General features: G+C 43.2%; 5 protein-coding genes across 7 annotated transcripts; 3 read left to right on the top strand and 2 right to left on the bottom strand.

Annotated features, from left to right (window-relative positions):
• Positions 1-1,310: 1,310 nt before the first annotated feature.
• Positions 1,311-4,858, top strand: LOC655642 (uncharacterized). Its single transcript, XM_962201.5, has 5 exons — positions 1,311-1,598; positions 1,643-1,877; positions 1,934-2,312; positions 4,252-4,458; positions 4,509-4,858. The coding sequence occupies exons 1-5, from the start codon at positions 1,509-1,511 to the stop codon at positions 4,789-4,791; spliced, it is 1,194 nt and encodes a 397-aa protein (XP_967294.2). The 5' UTR covers positions 1,311-1,508; the 3' UTR covers positions 4,792-4,858.
• spel1 (spellchecker1) lies at positions 4,801-13,858 on the bottom strand. The gene is made up of 5 exons (XM_962281.4): positions 13,607-13,858; positions 13,499-13,548; positions 5,365-7,556; positions 5,100-5,322; positions 4,801-5,054 (listed from the first exon to the last, which is right to left on the bottom strand). The coding sequence occupies exons 1-5, from the start codon at positions 13,641-13,643 to the stop codon at positions 4,815-4,817; spliced, it is 2,742 nt and encodes a 913-aa protein (XP_967374.2). The 5' UTR covers positions 13,644-13,858; the 3' UTR covers positions 4,801-4,814.
• On the top strand, positions 8,204-13,479 carry LOC103314776 (mediator of RNA polymerase II transcription subunit 12). Its single transcript, XM_064358135.1, has 2 exons — positions 8,204-8,355; positions 8,815-13,479. The coding sequence occupies exon 2, from the start codon at positions 8,817-8,819 to the stop codon at positions 13,419-13,421; it is 4,605 nt and encodes a 1,534-aa protein (XP_064214205.1). The 5' UTR covers positions 8,204-8,355; positions 8,815-8,816; the 3' UTR covers positions 13,422-13,479.
• A 65-nt stretch (positions 13,859-13,923) lies between the features above and the next one.
• LOC103314777 (F-box/LRR-repeat protein fbxl-1) lies at positions 13,924-15,735 on the top strand. Of its 2 annotated transcripts, XR_010335024.1 has the most exons (8): positions 13,924-14,179; positions 14,223-14,348; positions 14,394-14,530; positions 14,578-14,828; positions 14,876-15,107; positions 15,154-15,346; positions 15,392-15,530; positions 15,583-15,735. XR_010335024.1 is itself a non-coding variant. In XM_008201648.3 (7 exons), exons 1-7 carry the CDS (start codon positions 14,096-14,098, stop codon positions 15,440-15,442), a joined length of 1,074 nt encoding a protein of 357 aa, XP_008199870.1. In that variant the 5' UTR covers positions 13,924-14,095; the 3' UTR covers positions 15,443-15,576. The 2 variants fall into 2 exon arrangements, 1 of the variants encoding a protein (XP_008199870.1); XM_008201648.3 differs by lacking the exon at positions 15,583-15,735 and having other exon boundaries at positions 15,392-15,576.
• Son (Son RNA binding protein) lies at positions 15,489-18,470 on the bottom strand. 2 transcript variants are annotated; one of them, XM_962457.4, is made up of 6 exons: positions 17,172-18,470; positions 16,926-17,120; positions 16,766-16,879; positions 16,604-16,717; positions 15,903-16,235; positions 15,489-15,854 (listed from the first exon to the last, which is right to left on the bottom strand). In XM_962457.4, the coding sequence occupies exons 1-6, from the start codon at positions 18,183-18,185 to the stop codon at positions 15,744-15,746; spliced, it is 1,881 nt and encodes a 626-aa protein (XP_967550.2). In that variant the 5' UTR covers positions 18,186-18,470; the 3' UTR covers positions 15,489-15,743. The 2 variants fall into 2 exon arrangements, with proteins under 2 accessions (XP_967550.2, XP_015839551.2); XM_015984065.2 differs by lacking the exon at positions 15,489-15,854 and adding an exon at positions 16,313-16,379 and having other exon boundaries at positions 15,954-16,235.
• Between the last annotated feature and the right edge of the window lie 20 nt (positions 18,471-18,490).

The following is an 18,490-nucleotide window of genomic DNA, read 5'->3' as shown; positions in this document are numbered from 1 at the left end:
CAATTATGGTAATTATATCTTAACTGGTTTTTCCAAATTTTGAACCAGTTTTTTCCGTCTGATTTGAAAAACGTAAATACCAACGTAATCTACTTTTAATTATTTATCGAACAGCGAAAACCAGAAGCCAATTAGACTTATATTTGTGGCTAGAGATGTGTTTGAATTACAACTTTCTAAAGTCAAAATTCGGGTTTTTAGAAAGTTTTTCTGGTCTGATCGAAAAAATAGAAATAGCAACGCAATCTATATTTAATCCTCGACCTGATAGAATAAACCGGAAGCCAATCGAACTTGTGCTTTTGGTTAGAAAAGTCTGAAATGTTTTTAAGTAAAAAATTCAGTTTTTCGAAATTTTTAACTGTTTTTCTCGTCTGATTGGAAAAATAGAGATAACATCGAAAATTACTTTTAATTATCTCTCGAACAACAAAAACTAGAAGGTAATCGGACTTAGAGTTTCGGCTAGAGGATTGTTTGAAGTGTTTTTGAAGTCAAAAATTCAGTTATTCTAAATTTTAAACTGGTTTTTCTCGTTTGATTGGAAAAACAGAAATACCATCCGAAGCTACTTTTAATCACTTATCGAAGAGCGAAAACCGGAAGCTAATCGGAGTTATAGTTTTGACTAGAAAGGTGTTTGAATTACTAGTTCCTTCAGTCAAAAATTCGTTTTTTCAAATTTTGAACTGGTTTTTCTCGCCTGATAGAAAAAATAAAAATATGTTCTGAAACTATTCTTAATGACCCATCGCATAGTGAAAACCGGAAGATAATCGGACTTATAGTTTCGGCTAGAGAAGTGTTTGAATTATAACTTTCTAAAAATAAAATTCGGGTTTTTCGAAATTTTAAATTGTTTTTTTCGTCTGATCGGAAAAAACAGAGATAACATCGAAAATTACATTTAATTATCTCTTAAACAGCGTAAACTGGAAAGTAATCGGACTTATAGTTTCGGCTAGAGGATTGTTTGAAGTGTTTTTGAAGTCAAAAATCCAGTTTTTTGAAATTTTGAACTGGTTTTTCTCGTCTGATCAGAAAAATGGAAATAGCATCAGAAACTATTCTTAATCAATAATCGAACAGCGAAAACCGGAAGTTAATCGGACTTATAGTTTTCCCTAGAGAACTGTTTGAATTGTTTTTGAAGTCAAAAATCCAGTTTTTTTTTAATTTTGAACTGGTTTTTCTAGTCTGATCGAAAAAACAGAAGTACCAGCGTAATCTATTTATAATCGTCTACCTAACAGTGAAAACCGGAAACCAATCGAACTGGTAGTTTTGGATAGAGAAGTTTTTGAATTATTTCTTAAGTCAAAAATCCAGTTTTTCGAAAATTTGAACTAGTTTTTCTCGCCTGCTCTCAAACGTCTCTTACTTATGAAAGCATGAAAGACAATGGGACTTGTAATTTCGGAAAAAAAATGAAAAATTCCGTTTTCCAAATGCCAGTTTCGACAATTTCGCTCCCTTCATCAGTCAAATTTTGACACTTGTGTCCTGCCATGGATCCAATGCTGCAACGCCACTGCGCCCGCTACATCTACATCGTCCCCGACGGCCTCCGGGAGCTCCTGAGTGACATCTCGCGAGAAGTGTGTACCACCCCCTCAAACCCCCCTAACTCCACCACCCCCAGGTCCTGCGCTCCGAGCCCGAGGACATCTACACCTTCATCGCCGACTACCTGGACGCCCTCCTCATAACGCGCGAAAACGCCCGAATTTCCGCCAAATTCGTCCAATACATGACCGAAGTGGCGGAAACCATCGTCGACCTCCTCAAGCGCACCGGAATGAGCCGAGAGGAGGCCGACGCCGCCGCCAACGTCATCCAGGAAGCTTTCAAATCGTGGAGCGAACGGAAGGGAATCCGTAAGTCGCTCTTACCGAAAAACCAAACAGAAAAATCGAATCTTTCCGGTACTTAGTGAAAGAAGACGAAGATTTGATGATTGCGCGCATTATCGAAGAAGCGGGAATCACCGAAGGGCAAGTCCATGCCGCCGCCGTTGTGATCCAACACGCGTTCCGAGCTTTCAAAGCACGGCAACAGAGGGAGGCACAGTTGTTGAGCGGGATTGTGGATTGGAGAGTGGCTGCGCGAAGTGCCATTCGGTTGTATCGCAAATCCGGGGTTTCACCCGAAGAGGCCAAAAGGGCCGCCAACTTGATCAAGGCCGCCTATAAAGGCTACTACACGCGAAGGGCCATCAGACAACTCAACGAAGAACCAGTGCAAGAGGAGGAAAGGGAGGAGGAGGTGGAAGAAGAGGAGTCGCTAGGGTCGTTCTATAGCGAACACAGGAAGTACCTAATCCTCAATTACATCTTCTTTTTATCTTCTTTATAAGCCTATCGGGCTTATAGTTTCGACTAGACTATACGTTTTTACGAAAAAACTACAGTTTTTTTTCGTCCTAGCGGAAAAATAAAAACACCACCGAATTCCCCTTTTAATTATCTATCGGACAGCGAAAACCGGAAGATAATCGGACTGATAGTTTCCGTAGGGAAGCGTTTTAAAGTGTACCCTTGAGAATCGCTAGAAGTACCATATTTTCTAATGAAATAACTACGGTTTTTTTCGTGCAACCGAAAAAATAAAAACACCACCGCATTGGTCTTTTAATTATCTATCGGACAGTGAAAACTGGAAACTAATCGGACTGATAGTTTCCGTAGGGAAGCGTTTTAAAGTAAACCCTTGAGAATCGCTAGAAGTACCACATTTTCTAATGAAAAAACTACGGTTTTTTTCGTCCAACCGAAAAAATAAAAACACCACCGAATTCCCCTTTTAATTATCTATCGGACACCGAAAACCGAAAGCCAATCGGACTTATAGTTTCCATACGGAAGCGTTTTAAAATATCTCCGTAGATTTTTCAGCTATCATATTTTCTAACGAAAACAACTCAAGTTTTTTTATCCGAGCGGAAAAATAAAAACACCATCGCATTCCCCTTTTAATTGTCTATCGGACAGCGAAAACTAGAAACTAATCGGACTGATAGTTTCCGTAGGGAAGCGTTTTAAAGTGTACCCTTGAGAATCGCTAGAAGTACCATATTTTCTAATGAAATAACTACGGTTTTTTTCGTCCAACCGAAAAAATAAAAACACCACCGAATTCCCCTTTTAACTATCTATCGGACACCGAAAACCGAAAGCCAATCGGACTTATAGTTTCCATACGGAAGCGTTTTAAAATATCTCCGTAGATTTTTCAGCTATCATATTTTCTAACGAAAACAACTCAAGTTTTTTTATCCGAGCGGAAAAATAAAAACACCATCGCATTCCCCTTTTAATTGTCTATCGGACAGCGAAAACTAGAAACTAATCGGACTGATAGTTTCCGTAGGGAAGCGTTTTAAAGTGTACCCTTGAGAATCGCTAGAAGTACCATATTTTCTAATGAAATAACTACGGTTTTTTTCGTCCAACCGAAAAAATAAAAACACCACCGAATTCCCCTTTTAACTATCTATCGGACACCGAAAACCGAAAGCCAATCGGACTTATAGTTTCCATACGGAAGCGTTTTAAAATATCTCCGTAGATTTTTCAGCTATCATATTTTCTAACGAAAACAACTCAAGTTTTTTTATCCGAGCGGAAAAATAAAAACACCATCGCATTCCCCTTTTAATTGTCTATCGGACAGCGAAAACTGGAAACTAATCGGACTGATAGTTTCCGTAGGGAAGCGTTTTAAAGTGTACCCTTGAGAATTGCTAGAAGTACCATATTTTCTAATGAAATAACTCCGGTTTTTTTCGTCCAACCGAAAAAGTAAAAACACCACCGAATTCCCCTTTTAATTATCTATCGGACACCGAAAACCGAAAGCCAATCGGACTTATAGTTTCCATACGGAAGCGTTTTAAAATATCTCCGTAGATTTTTCAGCTATCATATTTTCTAACGAAAAAAACTCAAGTTTTTTTCATCCGAGCGGAAAAATAAAAACACCATCGCATTTCCCCTTTAATTGTCTATCGGACACTGAAAACCGAAAACCAATCGGACTTATAGTTTCCATACGGAAGCGTTTTAAAATATCTCCGTAGATTTTTCAGCTCTCATATTTTCTAACGAAAAAAACTCCAGTTTTTTTCATCCGAGCGGAAAAATAAAAACACCATCGCCTTCCCCTTTTAATTATCTATCAAACAGCGAAAGCCGGATTCTAATCGGACTGATAGTTTCGGCTAAGGCAGCGTTTAAAGTATCCCTTCCGTAGGTCAAAGGGGGTCCGAATTGACTTCAATACGGTGGTACCGCACGTCGATTTCGGTGGCGAAGAGCTAATTTCGCGCGACATAGTCTCAGTTTTGGAGGAGGAGCAACCCCCACACGACGATAACATCATGGCGAGGATTTTCGGGGAACTCCCCGAACCCACAGTTGACGAAATCGTCAATGACATCCTCAATGACATAATAATTGGGTATTTTACCCCCTTAAATGATTAGATTCGGGTCAAAAACCCACTTTTAGGGCCATAGGGACTGAAGAAGAGCCTCACGTTATCTTGGAAGAGATGGATTCTGACATAGACTCGTTTGTTCCTCCTCTGGTTGAAGAAAAACAAGAAGCTACTATGAATCGTTCGCAGATTCTCCCGGTGATGTCTCAGGAGGAGTTGGATATGGAGATGAGGGAAGCCAGGCTGGAGATGTTGGCTTTGAAGAGGGCGTCAAGGGAGAGACAGTCGGCGATTGAGATCGAACAGGTGGAAAGGGTTGTTACACCAGTGATTGAGGAGGAGGAAAATGAGTAAAAATGACACAAATACGAAAGAATTTATTGAAGCAAGCCTTTAATAAACAAATTTCCAGTCCCTTCAAGCTCTTCCTTTAGTTTCGCTATTTCCTTGACCAAATCCTCATCGGATAACTTATCCAAACGTTTCACCTTCTCTAAAGCATCTTGGATTATTTTATCGCCTTCTGAAACAACTTGGCGCCGTAAAACCGGCTCAAAGTCCCTCAGAAATTGCATTCCCGCCGTATGTTCCAACTTCTTCTGATGCTCAACGGCCGACTAAAACCCCAATTGAGCTAAAAACCACGCAAAAAACCAACAAACCTGAATCACATCATCGGAAAACTCAACCATGCGCGCACAATGGATCCCATAACTGTTATCACACTCCCCATCCCTGATCTGATAAAGGGGCGTAATAGTGTTATCAGTGGTGACCGCGGTCACGTGCTTATTACACACACTGGGATGCATCTCCGCCAGACGCGTAATTTCGTGAAAATGGGTGGCAAACAACGAAAAACACTTGATTTCTTTGGCTAAAAACCTGGGAAAAATTTTCGTATACAATTTTTTTTTGGAGACTCACTCAGCTATAGCGAATGCCAAGCCACACCCGTCGTAAGTGGACGTCCCCCTCCCCAACTCGTCAATTATAACAAGTGAATTCGGCGTGGCACTCTTGATAATCGTGGCCGTTTCGATCATTTCCACCATAAACGTGCTCAGACCCTTCAATAAACAATCCTCAGCACCCACACGTGCTAGAATCGCGTCAACTATCGGTATTTCGGCGTAATTGCACGGCACGAACGACCCAATCTGGGCCATTAAGACACAAACGCCGATACTCCGAATGTAGGTGCTTTTCCCGCACATGTTAGGCCCTGTGATTATGTGCAAAGTGTGCTCTGAGTCAAACTCAACACTGTTGGGAATGAACGACACGTGTTCCTGTTGCTCGATACAGGGATGCCTCACTTTGAACAACTTGAGCGGGCTTTGACCAGCCTCGAACATTTTGGGCCGTATGTACGGCACACGTGCCCACACTGCCACGTTGGCAAACGCCACCAAAACATCAACCGTGGCTATGAACATGTTCAAGTTGCGCAAACAATCGCCATAGCCGGCTGCCACAGCAAACATCTCCGAAATGATAGTTTTCTGTTGCTCGACGTACTCGGCTTTCGCCTCGGCGTAATCGTCATTAAGCTCGGCCAGTTTGCTGTTAGTGAACCTAACACCGCCTTTGACAGCGTCCAGAATCTGATAACGCGAATTGGACCTCAAAACCGGCTCCTCCTTAAGAGTCACGCGGAAAAAATACCGGTGTTGGTCGGTATAATCCAACTTGATTGTCTTCTCCTCCTCAAAGCCCAAGTCATTGGCAGCCGCCCTCAATAATTTCTGCATGCGTTCCTCAATTTGCAACTTCCTGGCTGAGATTTCCTCCAAAGCGGGGCTAAAACTACTCTTGACCAGGAACTCCCCCCGATCGACTAGCTCCAAATCCAGGAGTTCCTCAATCATGTCCTGATACTTGTCCAGGTCGTTGCGTAACTCCTCAATCGGGTGGATTAGGGCGGATTGGAGGGAGGGGTTATCAACCTCTTTGAGGTTTTTGAGGAGGAGGGGAACAGCCGCGACCACTTGATACACTTTATAGCAATCTTGCAGCGTGGCTTTTTGACTGGACAGTTTTTTGGAGAGGAGGAGGAGGTCGGGTAAGCGAGCCAAGACCTCGGTTTGGAGGTCCTGTCTCAGCTGTGGGTTTTTGACAAAGGTTTCGACGATTTCGTGCCGTTCCTGGATCAAGTTCAAGTCTTTCAAGGGTTGCTTGATCCAGGTTTCGAGCAATCGGCGACCCTGAGGGGTAACACAATGGTCCAGAATCCCTTTCAAGCTGAAATTCTTGCTTGTTTGGTTTGTAGACTCAAGTGTGTTAACCCCCGGTTTAGGGAGGATGTTGAGTGAATAGAGAGCTGCGTTGTCCAAACGCACGTAACGGTGGACATCGAGCGAACTAATCCTGAACTGGTTAAAGTTTTGCTCGTCTCCGGTCAAGTTCAGGAACTTGATCACAGCGTTCAGACACGTGAGGGCTTCCGAATTGTGGGTTTCGGGGAAACTGAGGCAACTCCTTTGGTGGCCTTCGGCAAAGTACAGGAGCCTGTTAAGGTCCTGTACAATGTTTTCGGCCCCAAAGTCGCTTTTTTTCGCCCTAGCCACTAGCACACTATTGCGTTCTAACACTTTCTTCAACTCGATTAAATCGGGGGTTTCCCCTTGCGGAATGACACACTCGCGAGGGCCCACTTGCGCGATCAGGGCCTCCAGTTCGGTGAAACACTCGTTATCACTGAATTCACACACTTGGAACTTTAATTCGGTTGAATTCACACTGGCCGCTGCGATGATTCGGCCTTTGGTCACTTTGAGGCCCAGGACGTCGTTGCTGAAGGTTATGGAGGCGTTCTCGAAGAGGACGTCCTCGAACTGGGAGAGGTTCCCGGGGGAACCCTTGTATTTCAACGTCCAGTCGTTGATCTTGTTGGGGGAGCTTTTGACGTAGACTTCCACGCGGTATTGGCGAACGAGGAGCAACTCCCGGACGTATTGCTCAAATTGGGACTTTCGGAGGACAACGTACGACAGCTGGGGGTCTTCCCCCATGTATTTGACGATGTTCCCCGTAAAAGTGGACGCGGATGTGGCGTCAGAGCTGTGGAGGGTGTAGAAATCGCCATGGCTGAAGAAACGTAAAGTGGAGGATGGTTTCTGCAATTTTTCCAAGACACAAAAACGGTTTAACAGCAGAAAACACAATTAAAATTGAGAAAAAAAGAGCAGAAAATTAAGTGAAGGTGAAGTTATTCAACTAGAATAACTACAACAGGGATAGATAAAGTAAAAAACGTAACTGCATAAATGCCACCAAAAAAATTTAATAATTGAAGCAGTAAAAGTGAGACGATCGCTGTAGAGCTTAAGTGGAAGCCGGCTTCTGCAATTTTTTCGAAGAAGCGATAAGATTCGAAGAATGCACGTATTTATCGGACATAAACAGTGCACTTGTGCGTACTTGACACATTTTTTTCTAAATAATAATGATAAAATGTTTGTTATTGCTCCAAAACCGAAGAAAAAAAAGTAAACCAAAATTTCAATCACGTGTCCCAAAAATGTGTAATAAAAATGAAAAACTCGCTAAATAACAAACAGATTTTTATTAGCGACCTTTGGATGTCCGATAACCCACTTATGTCATACTTATTCTCGCCCGCTTTGATTTGCCGCTACTTGAAATTTTGAAAATTGCGAATTGTTTTCGTTTGCGTTTTGCGAAAATTTCGTTATTGGTGATTTTGTGAATTAACTCGATTGGAATTTTAATCGTTCTATTCGGATTTTCAGTGATTCGAGTTAAAGTCAATTGATAATGATGGGGGGTCATGTATGTGATAACATATTAGCCTATATATGAATAGATGAGGTCTTGGCGGAATCAGTTTATGCAAAGTTATTGGGTTAGGAGGATTTTTGTGAAAGTGAAAGAATAGTGAAGCAAAGGGCACAAGTAAGTTTTTTTTGTTATTCTAACTTCCAGTGATAATCAAGTGGTTGCTACCACTGAACCGAAGCCACAATTTATTTTTTAATATTTACACATTTTTTTGTCGAATATTTGTGTAGACAAGTAAAATAATACAAAAATTTCTTTGTTTTATCATTTTATTTTATATGTTATTAATTTTTTCCAAGCATCTCAAACGAAACAGCGGAAACACTGTGATTTTTTTGGTTCACTTTTTATATATATATTTTTTTGGAATCAATTTTCAAATTTTGAAGATATTTCTGAAATTTTCTTCGTTTTATTGTTAATTTCTGAAACACAACCATTTTTCCCTCGCAAACTCAAGTTTTCATTACACATAAACACCCAAAATCATAATAAACAGCTCCGAATTTATCATCGCGATAACCTCCGCCCCCTGACGTCAAGCCCAGCCTTCACCGTCTATTCACCTTTCAGAAATGACCTCGGTGCTCCTCCTTTGCACCCTCATCACCCCAATCCTCGCCAACGGCTTCTACCACCAAGAATACAACTACCAAACATCCTCATCGAGTTACAAAAACCATGAACTCCAGCACCACAACGAAGACGAAGGTTTCTATTCGAAGGATGGCGACTTGGAGGGGCGGTTCCGCCCCCGTGTCAACGCCCACAGCCAACACAGCGAATACGTTAACCCGAAAATGCAACACGGTTATCGCATTGGCACTGATCGCACCTCCTCCTTCGGCCAACTCCACGCCCAAAACCGTTACCGAATGAACGAACCGTTCGAAGGCGGGGCTTACGGAATGGTCACTCCTGTGCACGACTACGGAATTTCGTCAAATTTGCGCCAAGTAACGGCGAACTTGCAACGCGAAATGGAGGCGGAGCTACAGCGCGCGGTTTATGACCACGCCCAACGCGCAATGGCCTATGGCGGCATCACGCAAGCGCAGATTGACACCGATAGGCGTGTGCTAGAGGAGGAGCTTCGGCGCAACGTCACAATGCGACTACAGGAGGCTTTGAAAATGCAATACGGTAACCAAGGGATCAGAGGGGCGTATTCGTACAGCATCCAAAATGGGCGTTTACAACCAACAGCCAATTACAACAACCAGGAATTGGCCGATTTGACCCGACAATTGGAGGAGGAGCTTATCCGCCATCTTGACCAACAAGTCCAGACCTACTACCGGACGGAAGTCCACACCCACACGCAACGAAACACCTATCGGGTCAATGGTGGGGAGTATCCAGGGGCGTTACAGGCCCGCCCACCGGTGTACCACCAGCCCTACCCCCCACCACACCCTAATCCGGTTCTAGCCAAACCTGACTCAATCACAACCGTAGCCACCCGAGTCCAAACGGAACTTAACGAAATCCTAAATAAGATTTTAGAAGATACACAAAAACGCTACTTTGCCGAAAATTCCTATCAAAATCCTTCGATTAATTACGACGCCATTTTGGCACACCTCCAGGACGAACTTCGCGCAAACATAACCTTCCATTTCGATGATCAAATCAAGCGTGCGTATGGTTACTCAAACTATGCGTCAAAATACAGCGTTGAGGACATTGAGAATTTGAGGAGGCAAATCGAGGCCAACTTGATCACCAAACTTAATCGTGATTTTAACCGACAGAGAGAGCGCTTTTTCAACGCCCATCAACCAATGTATCAACCAATCCCAGCCAATCATGTCTACTACCCCGTCAATCAAGTGCATCAAGTCGACGTTGCAAATTTACAAAGACAAATGCAAGAGCAACTATCAAGGCAATTACAGGAGGCGTTGATGCGTCAATCGTACTCACAGGCGATGTATTCTGGACATTCTGGTTTTAATTCGCAAGCTCATTACCAGAGGGCGCTCGAACAACTCTCAGCTGAGCTTAATCGAAATCTGACACGACAAATGGAACAATTGAATGCGCAACAGTACCAGATTGGTGTACATGATGCACAGCTTGCTACGATGAGGAATCAATTGCAACATGATTTGATGAGGCAGTTGCAACAAGGGTTGCAACAGTCCTACAGTCAGTACAGCTCGTGGAGTAGTTCGTCGAGGAGTAGTTCAAATAGTCATAATTATAGGCCAGTTAGAGGGTTTGATGCCAATTTGTATAGGCAATATGGCACCTCCAGTGATTTGGTGGGGGAAGATTGTATGATGGGGGATGATCCGGGGGTTAAACGGACAAGGAGGGGAGCTTTGACACAGGAAAATGACGATTTGACACAACAGACCGAAGATTTGACACAGCAAAGTCAAGAAATTGCGCAGGATGAAGGACAAACCGAAGATCTGACACAACAGACTGAAGATTTGACACAGCAAAGTCAAGATATGACACAACAGACAGAAGATTTGACACAGCAAAGTCAAGATATGACACAACAGACTGAAGATTTGACACAGCAAGTCCAAAGTGAAGACAGTTCGGGCAAACCGATTAGATCAAAAGACGTTTTTTGGCCTTTAAGTCAGGATTTGACACAACAAAGTCAGGATTTGACACAACAAAGTCAGGATTTGACACAACAGAGTCAAGATTTGACACAGCAAGTTCAAACACAAAACGATTTAGAAAAACCGCAAAGAGCAGAAGACGTTTTTGAGTCTCAAAGTCAGGATTTGACACAACAGACTCAAGATTTAACACAACCTGGCAAACCTAAATATCAAGTGCAAATAGGCCCAGCTGTTTCCCAAGAACCTACACCTCATTATCACGCTGAATATTTTCGCCCAAGTCAAGATTTGACACAGCAAAGTCAAGATTTGACACAACCTAAGTATCACAGTCAAATAGGTCCAGCTGTTTCTCAAGAACCTACACCTCATTATCACGCTGAATATTATCGCCCAAGTCAATATTTGACACAACAAAGTCAGGATTTGACACAACAAACTCAAGATCTGACACAACCTGGCAAACCTAGGTATTATAATCAATTAGGACCAGCTGTTTCGCAAGAACCTACACCTCATTATCACGCTGAATATTTTCGCCCAAGTCAAGATTTGACACAGCAAAGTCAAGATTTGACACAACCTGGCAAACCTATGTATCAAAGTCAAATGGGTCCTGCTGTTTCACAAGAACCTACACCTGATTATCACGCTGAATATTATCGCCCAAGTCAATATTTGACACAACAAAATCAGGATTTGACACAACAAACTCAAGATTTGACACAACCTGGTAAACCCAGGTATATAAGTCAAAACGGTCCGAGTGTTTCACAAGAACCAATAACTCGTTATTATTCCAAGTATAACCCTGTAGCTATAGATCCAGTGCCTCAATATCAAGACTATATGCGTCCAAGTCAAGATTTGACACAACCGAAGCCTTACAGTCAAACTGGTCCAGGTGTATATCAAAAACGAGGTCCAATTGTCTATCACCAACTTGACAATGTGGCACCAAGTCAAGATTTAACACAGCAAAGTCAAGATTTGACACAACCAAAATCTTATAGTCAAATTGGTCCAGCTGTTTATCGTAAACCATCGCCAACTGTGTATCAGGAAGCTGAATATGACCCCACAAACCAAGATTTGACACAACACAGTCAATCGATGATTGGACCACCTGTTGAATCCCCCACTCCGAAGCCCATTTATGCCGAAAATATTAGACTACATAGTCAAGATTTGACTCAACCTATCGATCAACAAAAGCCAACTGATACAAATATGAAATACGTAGTGTATGATCCTACATTTTATGATTCACATCAAACACCCAAACGTCAATATTTGACACAACAAAGTCAAGATTTGACACAACAAACGCAAGATATACAAGCTTCGAAACCGTACCAATCAATGCTTGGATCACCTGTTGAATCTTACACACCTAAACCCACATATGCCGAAATTCTTAGACAACATAGTCAAGATTTGACACAACAATCGCCTTATCAACAAAAACCAAACGATACAAATATGAAATACGTGATGTATAATCCTATATATTATCATTCACGTCAAACACCCAAAAATAATGATTTGACACAACAAAGTCAAGATTTGACACTAAACAATCAAGGTCAGGTAGATATTGGCCCTCCGGACTCTTATCAGCAGTCACCGGTGGATACCGAGCCTTTACAAAGTCAAGATTTGACACAACAAAGTCAAGATTTGACACAACAAAGTCAAGATTTGACACAACAGAGTCAAGATTTGACACAAAACAGTGAACCTTTCAACCAACAACAAAATGACTACGGATCAGTCGATCCTCTATACACATCAACATATGATTGGCGCCCTGGAAAACAAAACTTTGGCAACAGTGTTGGACAAAGGGTAAATTATTTCGAAAGTCTAAACAAACCAACGTCGCGACCGCCAAAATTCGATGAACTGAGATTTCAGAGTGAAAATCCAAGTCAAGATTTGACACAGCAAAGTCAAGATTTGACACAGCAAAGTCAAGATTTGACACAGCAAAGTCAAGATTTGACACAACAAAGTCAAGATTTGACACAACAAACGCAAAATCTTAGAAAACCAATCGTAGGCACGCCAGATTTGACACAACAAAGTCAAGATTTGACACAACAAAGTCAAGATTTGACACAGCAAAGTCAAGATTTGACAGAGCAAAGTCAAGATTTGACACAGCAAAGTCAAGATTTGACACAACAAGACCTCACAACGCCTCCAACAGCCCAAAACTCCCAGAAAAAATTATCTCAAGCCCAAGAGGAGTCTCAACGCCTGCTCGACCTCCTCCGAAGACAATCACAAGAAAATCAAAATATTGGCCCCATGAACTACTCCCCCAAGCCGGTCTATGCCGACTATGGTGGCCAACAAATCCAGGTCGGTACCACCCGACAATTGCGCCCCAATGAAGCCCCCGGAAGAAAACTGGAGCCCCAAACGGCCCAAGTGGACACAATCCCGGACCAAGAAACACAAACTGTGCGAGATATCGAACCGGTGGAGCCCCAAGTGGCCAGCGAAGTGCAACAAGTTGACGATACTACAGGAATAACAACGAAAAAGCCCGGCTGGTGGACCCGATTCAAGAATAAGATAGGTTAAGACAAGCGAGTTAATTTATTGTAATTTTGATCGATTTTAATAAAATGTGGTAAAACTACACGTTTTTGTGTACATACCTGGGGTAAATTGTTGAAAAAGTCCACAAATAGGCGTTGTTGTTTGAAATCTGAAAGTGAGGTTACGTCACGTAAAAATTGTTACGTAAAGGTGGTAAAGAAAATTACCTAAATTTAGCGCTTCCGCGGGGTGTGTTATTGACATTGTTGCGGTTTTTGGCACAATTAACACACAAATTACGCTATTAATTGTTTAATTAATTGTTAGTGGCGGGAATGTTGAACTGTCACTGGTGAGTCAGAGTGGGCAACACAAAACCACCACAATCACCAGTTTTGTTTGTTTTTACTACGTTATTTGAGCCAAATATGCGATATGTGTATGCACGTGCATCCCTTATCTCGAAAAATGCGATAAAATTGTTAGATAACACGCGATAAGATTTTTTGTGTGGTGCAAATTCGGTTAAATGGGAACTGTCACTTTCCATCGCCATATTGTAAAAACTGTCTTATGTTGTCTGTTAATTTTGTGACGATTTTTTAATAATTAAGCGATTAATTAATGATAGTCGCCACGTGTGTGTCACCACGTGCCGTTCCGTCGCCCCCTGACACCCCACAGGCGATTTCCTAACATTGTAAGTGAGGCGAAAAATGGAGCAAGAGAACCAACACACAGAAGGGCCCCCACGTAAAAAGAGCCGGCGTCTGGTGGGCCACGACTTAACTTCGTTACCAGTGAGTTGTGGTGTAGGTGGCTGACGCCAGTAATGTCTTTTAGTACGATATTTTAGTAAATATCTTCAAACATTTGGACCTCAAAACAATCGGAGTTTGTGCTACATTGTGTTCAACTTTTAATAATGTATCCAAGGACAGCTCGCTGTACCAAAAAGTGACCCTAAAGGTGAGTCATTCGCTCGCCCAAACGCTGCTATAACCTTACTTTTAGTACAATATGAACAAAGAATTTCTAGAATCGTTTGTCTCTAAGATATCATATCCCAAAGAACTGTGCATAGAGTATAAGTATTTTGATAACCACTCGGATAATGAAGACTATTCCGAATTCGATAAATACGTCCGAATGTAAGTCTAGTTTTTGCTCATTCAAGGAGGCTTAGCATTGCTTGCAGCGCCCTCACAAAGTGCGGCGAACACGTGCAATCACTCAAAATCGACAGCTGTCGCAGTGACGACATCCTCCTCCTCCTCTCCGAGTGCACAAACCTCAAAGAACTCACACTCTACCGTTGCAAAAGCTCCTTCCAAACCCTCACCTCAATCTCAACCCTCAAAACAATCAAATGCATTTCGTGTCACTTCCCGCAAAAAATCGCAAGCGAAGTCATTAAAAACAACCACGCACTGCGTAAACTACATTTATGTAAGTTGGCAACATTGGGGGAACCCCCGACTGTATTCCCTTTGTAGCGGATAACACGAACGTCAACGTGAACGAAATCTGCGAAAACCTTTCGCGTTCGAATGAGCAAATGCGCGATATTTTTTTCAGCGAACGAAAGAAACTCCGAGCGAAAAGCCTGAGGACGTTGGGTCGTTTGGCGAAACTCAGGAGTTTGGCTCTGGTTTCAGGGACGGGGTTCGAGTGCGATCCCGAGGATTCGCTCGAGCAGATCGCGGCAGGGTGCTCGAAGTTGGAGAGGTGAGAATTCGCTGTTGGTGGATTTCGGGCAGCGTTTGCGTTTCAGACTTGTGATTTACGGCTGGAAGGAGATAAATGACGATAATTTAATACCGATTTTGCACATGTGTACACAGTTGAGAGAGCTGGATCTCAGGGGGCTCAATATTACGATAAGGAGTTGTCGGGAGGCGGCGCTTTCGCTGCCCTCCCTTAGGCTAATGGATGTGATTAAGTGTCATCGGGTCAAAAAGTCACAGGTTGGTAGCACTGGTGCGTTATTTGGGGTAATTACGGTGTTGCAGCTCGCCAAACTCAAACAGGATTTTTCCGAAATCGATATTCCGTTAGAATAATGGTCCATTTTTGCTTTTACATTTATATTTATTGATAGCATTTTCATTGTTGTTTTTTTTTTCATTAATTTAAGTTGGTGTTAAAAGTGTAAGTGTAATTACTTAATTTGAAATACAATATGAATTTATTTTTTCGCCAGCGCTTTGCTTTCCCCCAGTTTGACACTTGAAATTCGTATTTCGCGCCAAATTAACTAGGCGCCCTCTGATGGAGAAATATCGTACTCACCGAACTTTTGCGGGAATGTGTTAGATATTCAAGGGTTATTTTTAATAAAACTCATTTTTTTTTTAATTTTTTTTATTGTATTAAGCCCAAGTGTTGCAAACAAACTGAGGCAGCTGCGGCCTTGGCCTCCTTTTTATTGGGACTTGCGACATTTGGCTTATATTCAACTCCGTTCAAGGTCACCTAAAAAATCTAGTAGTTTTTGATTGACCTTGACTGTGCTTCCCCCACCTTAAATAAGAAATTCTTCTTGTGGTCAGGGCCGCACTCAAAACACAAATCGTACTGGGGCGCCCCCAGCTTTTTCTTGGACGCGTACTCCCCTAAAAGCGATACAGGGTGTTTATTTTGCAACGTGTACGTGCTCCCCTGTCCTTGTTTCTTCTTCTTCTTCTGTTCCTCGTTGGCTACTAGCCCCTTCTTGTCCAACTTAACCTCCAGAAGGAGGGGCTCCAGCGCCCCCGTCTTCTCCTTCCCCAGGCCTTCGCCCGGCTTCCAGCCCATTTTCTGGAGGAGGTGCATTCCCATCCCTCCCGAAACGGGCGTGGCCGTCACTAGTTGATCCTAAACAACAATTGGGTATCACAATCCCCCCTCTCTCTCACACTTGCCCCGCCTCCACGTCACAAACCCCCACTTACCACAAACGAACGTTACCGACGACACCCGACCACTGCACGGCCAACCTTGATTTACTAGTAACCTGACCTGAAACAAATTCTCAGGTGGCAGATTTCGCAATGCGATGCGGACATGCCGCCATTTTGGCAATATGGCGTCACGTCCGCCACACATCAGGCACAGATTCCATCCCTTCTACCGACAAAGAAATGATCTGTGCCTGAGAGCCGACCGGACTTGGGTCCGGACCTGAAAATTTGTTTAAGGACGTAGGGGGGAGGAAAAGGACCGGACTCAGGAGGGGAGCGTACCTTTTTGGCCCACGCTTGGTAACCTGATGATAACTCCGCCTGAGACAAAACTTGGGCACCTGTAGTACCCGTGAATTGACCCGGTTGTTGCTTACTCTGGGCCCATGATTGCATCTACAAAAAAATTGTGCCGAGTTACATACTAATTTTTTCTACCACTACCTCTTTATTCGATTTGTACATTTGAGTCAAGGCTTGGACGTCGTTCGGATTCTCTTGTAATTTACGAATGGCGGTGAGACGTTGCGAAACAATTGAACCAATATCCACGGCCGTCTATAATTTAATTAAAAAAAATATTTTTTTTTGACAAATGACTCACAGGGTCCGGTTGCGGCCCTGGCCCCTCCTGAACCGGTGCTTCGACCGGTTTCGGCACCACTTCGGGTTTCTTCGGCGACACGGGAACCCACTCACCTTCCGTTTTCCGATGCAATTGTCCACTACTTACAGGAAACTGTAATCTCAACTCACTTGTACGCTCCTGCGTCGACTTGATAGGCAACGGAACGGAATTCTGCAATCACACGAACGTATTTATTAAGCCCCGCCCCTTGACCACACCCACTTTAATATTCATCGTAATCGAAGTGGGCCGATCCTTAATCTGAAACGGGTGATGAAACGGCTTATCGTTATCACTCTCACTCCCCCCACCCTCCGAATTGCTCGACAGTTCGCCCAAAGCCTCCTGTTTCGACAAAGTTTTACAAAACTCAGTCAATTCTTCGATTGTCTTCCCGCCGGCTTTGATCGCCGCGATCACTTTTTCCTGCGCCTGGGGGCCCAAGGTCAGGGCTCCCGGTAAACTACCCGACTTCATCATTTGGATGGCGTTTTTGCGCGCGATTTCGAGCAGTTTCTTCTTGTCAATGTGGGCGGAGTCACGGGAGGGGGAGCGGTGGCGGCGATAACGGTCACGCCCCCAGAAATCGTCCTTGTGAGACGGTTCGCGTCCGTTGCGCCGCTCCCGACTCCGCCTATCTCGGCTGTGACTCCGCCTGTCGTAGCTGTGACTCCGCCTCCGCTCCCGCCTACTCTCATGGCCGCCTTTGATTTTGCTCCGCAAGTCGTCGATTTTGTGCTGCAGTTCGCGCTCTTCGCTCAATTTCGAGCGCTTTTTTCGGTCTTTGTCGTCATGGTCGGTGCGATGTTTGCGTTTTTTTGCTTTTCTGTCCTCGTTTGAGTCACTCTGGACTTCGCCGTCTTCGAGTTTTTTCTCTTTTTTTACTTCGGTTTTTATGGCAGGGAGATTTAGGCTCAGGTCCGTTCCTTCGATTCGGATTTTTTGCTCGGATGATTCCTTCTCTTGTTTGATCAAAATTTGGGCCAAATCAAGCTCGGACCTGTCACTGGAGGAACTATCGCGTTTCTTTTTCTTGTCTTTCTTTTTGTGTTTTTTGTCTTTGTGTTTGTGCTTCTTTTTACTTTTCTTGCTTTTTTTACTGGAGGGGGAGTCAGATTTCTCCTTTTTGATTATTAAAGGGGGCTCAGCGTCAAAACTTTCGAACAGCTCGGAGAGAATTTCCATTGAAGACTTGATGGGGGCGTCGATGACCGGTTTCTGGTCCTCCGATGCCATGGGGGCACCAAAGCATCAAAAAACACACAGACAACACGAAATTCACTCAAAAAACACGTTTTTCGTGTTGTTAAACAATTACAACTGTCAAGTGTCAAAACTGACAGTTGCAAGGTTAACCCAAACCAATCGACTGACTTGGCGGATTCTAACGCCCCATTTTAGGTGTAATTAATGCCATAACTAAAGCATTCAAACCCGGCATGCAAAAGTTCGTCAAAAATTACGTATTTTCTGTTATTTTGTGGTTTTTAACCAAATGTTGGTAACGTCGGTGCCTGCTTTATTACCAAAATTCAGAAGCA

The sequence above is a fragment of the Tribolium castaneum genome, chromosome 7 (assembly GCF_031307605.1).
Source record: "Tribolium castaneum strain GA2 chromosome 7, icTriCast1.1, whole genome shotgun sequence".
Lineage (NCBI taxonomy): Eukaryota > Metazoa > Arthropoda > Insecta > Coleoptera > Tenebrionidae > Tribolium > Tribolium castaneum.
Note: the sequence above shows the minus strand (reverse complement) of the source record. Positions and strands in the feature narration are given on the sequence as shown.